At 40.3% G+C, this 9,741-nt stretch overlaps 1 protein-coding gene across 2 annotated transcripts; it reads left to right on the top strand.

Annotated features, from left to right (window-relative positions):
- The first annotated feature begins 105 nt into the window (after nucleotides 1–105).
- On the top strand, nucleotides 106–3,819 carry LOC111242898 (mitochondrial adenyl nucleotide antiporter SLC25A23-like). 2 transcript variants are annotated; one of them, XM_022787832.2, is made up of 3 exons: nucleotides 106–352; nucleotides 1,051–1,373; nucleotides 1,857–3,819. In XM_022787832.2, the coding sequence occupies exons 1-3, from the start codon at nucleotides 157–159 to the stop codon at nucleotides 1,872–1,874; spliced, it is 537 nt and encodes a 178-aa protein (XP_022643567.1). In that variant the 5' UTR covers nucleotides 106–156; the 3' UTR covers nucleotides 1,875–3,819. The 2 variants fall into 2 exon arrangements, with proteins under 2 accessions (XP_022643567.1, XP_022643566.1); XM_022787831.2 differs by lacking the exon at nucleotides 1,857–3,819 and having other exon boundaries at nucleotides 108–352; nucleotides 1,051–1,843.
- Nucleotides 3,820–9,741: the final 5,922 nt, after the last annotated feature.

The following is a 9,741-nucleotide window of genomic DNA, read 5'->3' as shown; positions in this document are numbered from 1 at the left end:
TAGCGTATAGCGTACAAAAAATATATGTATATATACTTTTTTTTTTAAATTTGTCAACTCGTAGTTATCCGTTTTGCACTTAGAATTTGAGTTATTAGTAACTCTATATCTATACATTACGATTATTCATAGGGCGACGAGGAGCGTGAAATTCTAATGAGCGAAAGATTTATCGCGGGCGCTTTGGCGGGTGCAGTCGCACAGACGATCATTTATCCGGCTGAGGTGCTAAAGACCCGTCTAGCTCTCAGAAAAACAGGGCAGTACTCTGGGATTTGGGATGCGTTCCGCAAAATTAGAGGCCAGGAGGGCTGGAGAGCCCTGTACAGAGGCTATCTGCCAAACCTTGTCGGTGCGTAAACGAACATCAGCTCCATGATTTTGTACAAAATATAAGTCTACTATAACTTAAGTGTTGAAAAATTAGATTATCTTGCAACACTTTAAATGATATTAGATAATACGATTTCGAGGTGGAAGATGGTGTAATCTTTTCATGCGTTTCGTGCCAAATATTAAACGGATTGCGAGATAGGTCTTATGTCTAACCGGCACCTAAACTTTTTCTGCCGCTGGTGATTAATGTAGATGTATGCACGCATTCAAAAAGTTGACTTCTATTTGGTTAGACGAAAATTACCGGTAAAATTTTTGGAGTGGAAAAAGAGACTTAACTCTTGTTCGCAGACCATTGGTATCTAGCGGGCGTCTGGCAAAAATGAACGTGAGTTGAGGAAATTCAGAAACGGCATTATGAGTTCTGCAGTTTAGAGCGCCACGTGTCTTACTGCGGGAGTATTAGTTAGCGGTAAACAACATCCGAACAAGCACATAGAAAATTATTAGTAAAATGCGTTATTTGTACATGTGTACGTTGTATACACTCATTACAAATGATAGGTGTACACCTATCATATAAGGTACACCTATTGACGTAAGGGCTTTTCGTTTAATTTGAATCGATAGGCATTTTTCTTATTAATAAGAACAGCAATTAAAAATAACGATTCGGTCTATTTTGTTTTTTTGCTGTATGATTAATAAAAACAGGAATTTTTCCATATGCTGGCCTCGATCTCATGATCTATGAGAGCCTGAAGAACTGGTACCTTGAAAAATTTGACTCGCCGGGGGAGAATAAGCGGCCGACTACGTATATAATCATTGGCATCCCACTAGTGTCGTCGTCGTGTGGCCAAGCAGCGAGTTATCCGCTTACCCTCGTACGTACGCGTCTGCAGGCAGCAAATACTGGTCAGCTGCCGAAAACGTCGTTCATACGTATGCTAATTAATATCGGTCGACATGAAGGTTACCGTGGCTTATATCGCGGCTTCGCACCAAACGCTCTGAAAGCTGGACCGGCCGCCGTCGTAAGCTATTTCACATACGAGACCGCTCTCAATTTTTTCGGCGTTCAGATGACGTGAGAAACACAGCTAGTAATGTAACGTAATCTAGTGACGTTTAAAAATCGAGGACCTGAGTGACTAAGCATAATGGAAAAAAGCAGGGGCTGTCGAGCTATGTATATATTTATGTATAAATAAGGTTGAGACGCGACAATATATAGATTGTCCTATAGCCATAAACGAAATTGAAGCTAAGCGGAAATCCTTGTTAAAACGACAGCTCTGTTACAGGAAACTACTTTGGTACCAGAGAGCAAGCTTTAGGTGTTTCTTCACCACTGATTTTGTTCTAAAACTAATATTAAACAAATATTCTATATATATATATATATATATATATATATAGAATATATATATGTATATATACTATATATATATATATATATATATTATATATATAAAATGTATGTATATATGTATGTATGTGTATATAATACACACTAGGTGACTGCTGTTCTGTGATAATGCACGAACTCAATATGGAAGCAACTACAGGTGAAAATAAGAGATGCAGAGTTGAAGAAAAGCGCAAGCGAATTTTCGAAGCACTCCGTACAGCTATTGCCGTATGTCGCAGACGCTTTCGATGCAATGCGATAACGATGTCAAAAACGCATACGTCTCAATGGACGACTTACTAAATCGACTAGGAAGAGAGTGACTTAACGCCTGACCCAATTTATTCTATAGCTGTCGTTAGTGTGCTATTGGCTCTTCGACCCCTTACTAGTTACCAATCTACCTCTCACAGGAAAAATTAGTTGATAACCGTTGTTGCGTTTTCTAGAATAAACTGGTGCTAAGGACAGTGCAGCACCGTCAATGGAGTACATTAATAAGATCCTTCGTTAACAGGGTTCTAATAACGAACGGCAAGTGCTTCGTTTCAGTTAGAACTAGATAGGCGACCTCAAATGAAATCAGCAATCGTTTCGTAAACGTTTTTACGCAGCTTTGGATGAGCTATGAACGGGCTGTATAGTATGCTAAATGTGGGTAGTGTTGAATAGAACTGAACGTGTGCTACGTTTAATGTAATTTCAACGTAGTCTGGTCGTAACGCAGTAATGGCTTGTGAATATACCTTGTGCAACAACGGTTAAAGGATGAATAACGAAGGTGAGAGAGTTTCAGGACACAAGTCGTAATCTTAGCTGCCGTGGTCCTACGGCATGAACACGAGGCTACACCTGTAACCTTTTGTTGCTTTTCAAACTAACCCAAATTTGTTTTAAGAAAAACAAATGAACGGGTGGTAACGAGGTGGTGTGGAGAATAGAAGGGATGGGTAAAAAAAAGTGTTAGCCCAGGAAGCCACTTAAGAAAAACAAGCTATGTCAATTGTGTTTTCCCGACAATGCTTCTATGTATTGTGTCCTTATGTAGAGACTAGATTATCCTTGATATGACGGTACAATAACCAAGATTTTCTGATCTTTCTCCTTGTATCGTACTAGCGTCCATTGTCGTGCTTGAAAAAATCGATTACATATTTAGCTACATTTCAGCATTGTCAGAGTATTATCTAAATGTTGAAATATATGTACTAGACCAAAAAATATAAATAGCGAAGCGAAGGCGTGATAAAACCTAGCGCTATGATTAGTTACTCGCAAAGTTTCCATTATCATCGGTAATTATTTACGTATGTTTTCTTTTTAGACAAATTCAAGAGTTGCCATGAACGACATGTAATAAGTATACAATTGATATTAAGCAGCAGTGTGCAACATTTGAATGTCTGATCAGGAAGAGGGAGCCAGATCTTCTGACAATGTCAAAGCAAGAAGGAACTGAGCTCAGTACGAAAGAGCCATACGTAAAGACTGTAATAGAGCCAAAAAATAGAATACATAATGTATAAGGAGACGACTGCTACTCTTAACTGAGAGAATGCTCTTGTAATTACAAGACTAGAAAAGATAATCTCTGTTAATTATAAGAGCGTAATAATATGATGAGAGAAGTTAAGCGACCTATAGGCAGATAGAGGGTAAACAAATGTTATTTGATGTTGTTCACGTTGCTATATCAAACACGAAAATGAGTGAGACCTTGACAGAAATTCAACTTAGCACTGTTAGTTGATCATTGGCATAACAAATCAAAAGATCCCACTACGAATATCTGTGGCAGCAGTTAAACAGAAACTTATTCAGCGAATGTTACCGGAATGATACGCGTCATCACTAATGAGCTTTGTATTTACACTGACAGTATACATAAATTGGTGTAGTAAGACAGAGTGGCAACAACAAAAAAAAATATTCGGGTTTAGAGGTTCGGGGACGATGCAAAAGAACGAGATGATGTCCATATTATGTTTTATTATTGCTTAGGGTAAATAATTAAATAAATTAGGTGTATTAATACAATTACATATAAATAAATGTATTACGTGCTTTAAGCTCAACTGTGTTGTGCTTACACCAAACCTAGCGTCTATATACATTGCCCGATATGAAGTTTATTTTCGTTAGGTGTACGTACATTTCGAATGAGAAATGTAACGGCTACTGCTGTTACATTATGAGACAAGTTAGTGTGTTACAGGATGCCTGCATTAGTGAATGTCGTAAGATATTTTAGTAGATACATAGCAGGAATATAAAAAAAACAGATCCATCTAAAATAATGACTATTGATTTTTTGCGCGATTCTCGTATTAACTTCTACGCAAATGCCTGATGCTGGCTCCGGCATAGCCCACTAGGGGGTTTCTGTTTTCAAGGGTTCTGGTAGTTTTATTGGATGTTGACCGCCGCACTACGGTAATGTTTTTAATGATTTTAGCGAGTGAGCTTAACAATATGTCGTTCAACGCGAGTGCTGTGTATGAAATATAAGCCGTTCGGGGTAAAATAGGGAATAGATCATTTGCCGTAGCAAACACGCATTTATCCGCTACTATCCACGTTTACCCCGGCTAAAGTCGTACTGTGTTAAGAGTAGGCTATATAATGGGTTTATTTGGGATCGGTACTAATAGTAGAAAGCTCGATTTAAGAAAAATGAAGCTTGCGTCTAGATAAGAGAAAGTGATTCTAGGTAAAAATTTGTACAAAGAGCAGATGTTACCTGATTTTCTTACTTTTATATCTAAAGGACGTCCATAGGTTTAGAGAACAACTATTAGCTTATACTAGCTGGTTAGTTTAGGATTGGCTGCTCTGGGCATGTTCTCTAATGGGCACATATTGGAAGCCTAGATTGGAACGCGTTGGCTTGCCATTTATGATGAGGGTGCACAAAGTTCTGTTTGCAAATTCGTAAAGAAAACATCGAAAACGAGCCTGTGAGCAGTTTAGGTCCCGATTTGACATAGCGATCTACTTACCAATTGTAATGGCTGATTGTCACCAGTTTTTATATAACAACCACTTTACTAACCAACGAAAGAAACACTTTCCTTTGCTAAAGGTAAAAGTTAAGGTGGGGTCACAATACTTTATCATTGGCTACCTCAATATGTATATATATATTTGAACAACAAAGAGGTATAATATAGAAAGAACATTATCTGAAGATAAAAAAAAAATGGAAAGATAAATCGAAAAGGATCGTTATCAGATTATGCATAAAATTTTCATAATTTCTATTCTCGAAACGTAGAAGTATGTAAGAGTCACTAAGCTATAGAAACGCGATTTATTAAGGTCGCCGCCTGACACACATTTGCTGGTTACATTATTGATCCTGGCTTCGATTTTGCGTCATTTTAAACTCAGGCGATAGGTTCCATTGTCAAGATACACAAATGTACGACGAAATTAGCAATTATATTGATTTAACACACATCAACGGCAGAAGGCAATTGGCCAAGATTCCTATACCATGTAACAATAACCTTCACTATGACCGGGTTTCTCTAGACCCTGAAAAATTTGAAAGAGAGTAAGAGATCTTTTCGTTCTACTACACTTATGTAGTAGATGCCTTTTGGTTAAGCTTCAGTGCTGGAGGAGTCGCGCACCCTCGTGGTTGGAAGCGATACTTAAACGGGGTGGTACAGGCATTGAAGTCAGCAGATAAGGGAAACTAAGTTCGTTGCCCTGCAAATGGATGCGTGATAAAATATAATTAAAATCTTCCTTAAATGTCGTTTCGTAAGGCTAAGAAGGCGACGATAAAATAGCAAATCATAGTCAGTCATGATTAAAAACGCCCTAAATAATAATAACCAGTCATAGATTTTAAACGATGTAGTATAATTAATATTTCAAATTCGAAAAATGGAAGGTTAGATGTCAGCCTGCTGTGAGAGCATTCATCATTCGTGTTGTTTCAAATAGCGTAATAATGCTGTAAAAATGCTTGTGCAGGTTTTTTCTGTTAAGGACCAAGGTTTGAAAGGTGCAAAGGCGCCGAAGATGTTCGCCAGTGAAAGGAGCGGCCTAAGAAATGTTGACGTTTACTATATACTGATTTTAAAGAAATAGTGTCCGAAGTTATACATACAGTTTTCATACAATGCCTTATTTCAGTGGTCTTGATTAAAATCAGATTTAAACTATAGTTTCGGCTATTATTATGTATTATTTGATGTAAAGTATTTCATATATATATATATATATATATATATATATGTATATATATATATATAAGCTGTGCTTTTAACGTTATATAATATATATAGAACCGTGCTGAAGGTACAAACTCTATGAACTGTGACTTTAAAGTACATCGACATGTGACCTCGGATTCGGGGCGCCAAGTAGGCCGTGCGACTCTTTGATGTCTAGTAACAGCCCGTCACCATCACAAGGGGAGGCCAGTTGAAGGTCGTCGGGAAATTGGTCGAAACGTGTGCTGTCATCGACGTAAAGGCGGACGACGTAACTCTGAAAAGGTTTTCCTAGGAATCACTTTGTTTTGACTAATAAACAGAGTGCTGATCGGTTTGTCCTTATCCAGCCACTGCTAAGAAGAGTCACCTAGTGTCCCTTGAACCGTCAATATAAGTCAACGTACTCAGGGCGGCGGTCCAAATGGACTGTGCTTCCATAGACTCATCATGAGCCCATTTATAGCACTGCGTAATGACCACAAGTTTGAAAGGTTGGTGTAAGTCCTGGTAACCAATTTTATCTACGAAAATCTACCTGAAGGCCGGCACCAGGTTAGACTTCGTCCAGAAATGCACCCCGCTCTCTGAACCGGAAACCGATACACCTGGTAAACAGGTAGGCCCAGGACTTCATACGGGGGAAACCTGCGTAGGCCTGACCGAAGTCGTTTGCTAGAATTGTTGCTTGACGCATTTGGACATTTATTGAAAAAGCCAAAGAGGCCTCTCGAAACAAATCTCGACGGGCAAGTAGCCCCCTTTGCATGAACATCGATAAATAGCACCTACCCAGCAGGCCACCATTGTGAAGGAGTTACAGCAGATGCTAGACGACAATGACGTAATCGACTTTTTTTTTGGTCCCTACGCTTCACCTGTCGTTTTTGTAAAAAAAGAATGGCTTGATTTGATTTTGTGCAAGCTTCTGGAGGTTGAACGCAACGATAAAGATCGGCTTCCTTCTGTTGCAAATCCACGCCTTCGACTTGTTGGAAAGAGCCTGAATTTTTTTCTACGAGTGCTTACTGACAGATTTGCATGGAACCAGGATCAGGAGAAGACAGCGTTTTGCACCCCGTACGGCTTGTATCAATTCAAGCAAATGCCTTTTCTGCTGGCTAACGCCCTTGAGATATTTCAGCGGCTAATGAAAGGGAAACAGCAAATGGCCTTGATTTAGTTGGATTATATTATAGCGTTTGTCAAAGAAATCAAGCTAGATTACCCTTCTAGTTTTCAGCTCTGCGATTTAAAATGCATCCTGCGTCGAAATGCTTGTTCGCTGTGCAAGAAGTGTTCATCGGGTCTCTGCATTAGGCATCTAATTTGACCCAGAGAAGGAAGCCGTTGTAGACGCCCTCAAGCCCTCTCCGGCTGTCCGTCAGCTACGGAGCTATTTAGGGCTAACATCACACTATCGTCGGTTTGTGAGAGGTTTTGCAGGAACTGCCAGGCCGCTGCACTGTTTGTTAAAAATAGACTGTCCTTTCTAGTTTTAAACATGGCCCTCGCAGGCATACCAACTTAGCAACACTTCCGAGTGGATTTGCAACCAAAAGTATAGAGTGATGTAGGCGGCGCCAGACTGGGCGCCTCTCGCCCAGGAACGAAATTGAGGAATGCGTGATGGCGTGCGCTCGCGAGCGATTCTCAGCCCAGAAAGCGACATGGGATTTGTCAGAGATGGAATGTTTGGCTGTCATTTCGTTCGTACAGGCAGTGGTTTACGGTGACCACCAATAGTAGTTTGTTCAAATACTGCAAAGCAAGAGGGATCTTTGTTTAAATAATGCTGGAGTACGACTGTGACGTCAGACTCCAGAGTGGCATGGCGAAATACAATACCGACGCCCTATCACGTCTACATTGGGACACATGAAAAGCCCGCGTTGGATTTCGGTGATGAATACATTTCAAAAAGGCGATAAGTTTGCTTTGTTATTTAAAAACTGTTACGTGGCCGCAGTGGCTCCGATAGGTTCTCCCACGATCGGCCAAGATAGTGACGTCGCGTTTTACCACCAAAATCATCTGGACTTGACAAAAACCATCCAGCGATTGGTGTATTATTACGTATCAAAGCATGGCGTATGGTTAAGAGTCCGAAGTACGTTTGCAGCTGAAAAGTCCTCGAAAACACAAAGCCGGGTCTTGAGCCTCGGCTGCCCCAGACACGTGTGAATCTGCCGACATGGCTTTTCGTCAAGGTGGTTCTCAATTTTTGTGGGACCGCTGCTCGTTCCACGACGCGCTCCATTATTCGTTCTGGTCAATAGAGACTATGGTACTCGTTTCGTTCACCTCTTCCCAGATTGTGTGTTGACATTTCTGGTAGCTGGGTAGACTGGGCAGCTACAGGATCATAGACGTTGTCATTGCAAACAACGCGAGGTACTTCCGGGGTCGTCCCTTTCAGCAGTATTTGGCGCGCTTAACATGTGCGATGAAGACTACTGTTGCCTATCCGCAAGCGAACGGTCTGGTGGAGTGGATGATTCGCACAGTTAACGAAGCGTTTTAAAGATCATCTTTACGGTGAATACTACCATGAGCAAGGCCTTAAATGTAACTCATTTAGAATTGCTTAAGGCTCAAAGCGGTATTGATAGGTGGTAAGCCCACAGAGTCGGTGTCAGTCCAACCGTCCAGTTTCTCGCGTCGGGCTTCCCCAGGTGAGATGGATTCCCAAAACAACACTCCTTTTGCGTCGGTTCTTTTGGCATATGGAGCTGTTGCTCCTAGGCCTCCGCTGACACCATTTCAGCTCATTCCTAAAGATGCTGTTGAAGTTCGAACCTGGATAAAGTCGAGAAGCGAATTACCGGTCGCACTGGTTATGGTAGCAGCGTGGCACCGCTAACCTACAAGTTATCAGAAAATAATGGGCGCTGTTTGAAAGTATTTCCAATGGTAGAGTAAAACGAACGTAAAGAATATGTATTGTTGCAGTAGATGTATTTTTGATTCTGGACCACTGTACATAATACCCACTGGCAGGCCAGTTAATCGCCAGTTGCTACTAGTCGAGCCTCGACATTGCATCATATATATTTACGTTGCCTTTGATTGATCATATTGCACTGCAGCGGCGACAAGACTCATGTCGTCGGTCTACGTTTCGAAGAAGCGAACCCATCTATGTATATACATATATGAATATATTTATACGAGTGGAGTCTAAACAAAGATTCCTCTGCCTTTCTGCCAGAAGCGCCGCTTATGACAACGTCTTAACTACATTCCGTCCGCGAACCGTATTTAGGCACGTGCGTGGTATTCCTTACTTTTTACTAACATATTTTTCATCAGTTTTGCTATCCAGGAAGCTTACCATTCTATCATTTACTACGACCCACTTAACTAGCAAATGCATTTCAGGACTATTATTCGGGGATGTGATGTTGTACGCAATTCATTATTAAACTGGAATTCGTAAGAACATTTCTGTTTTAGACAATGCAGTAACAATATATAAACGATCTAGCTAAACTGTAAAACCGATTTGGAATGTTCTTAGGACCGACGGACAACAGGACCGGTAATCCTGTCTTACGCTGCGCTCTATCATATTTTGATCCCCAAATATCTGTCATTCACTAAGGATACATATGTAGTATATAATGTATTGTTTCATTTAGTAGGATTCAGCTGTATTTTCTCCTTTAGGTTCATATTCAAGACTAACAATTGATATCACTCCAGATAAAATTAACAGCAGAATGATTATTATATAGGCGTTGAATAAACAGAATATGGAAACGA

This window comes from Varroa destructor, unplaced genomic scaffold, assembly GCF_002443255.2.
Source record: "Varroa destructor unplaced genomic scaffold, Vdes_3.0 BEIS01000001.1, whole genome shotgun sequence".
NCBI classification, from domain to species: Eukaryota; Metazoa; Arthropoda; class Arachnida; order Mesostigmata; family Varroidae; genus Varroa; species Varroa destructor.
Note: the sequence above shows the minus strand (reverse complement) of the source record. Positions and strands in the feature narration are given on the sequence as shown.

Coding starts and splice junctions, on each gene's coding strand:
- LOC111242898 (XM_022787831.2), top strand. CDS start 157: ATGAGCGAAAGATTTATCGCGGGCGCTTTGGCGGGTGCAGTCGCACAG. Junction 353..1,050: donor CTATCTGCCAAACCTTGTCG/GTGCGTAAACGA, acceptor TAATAAAAACAG/GAATTTTTCCATATGCTGGC.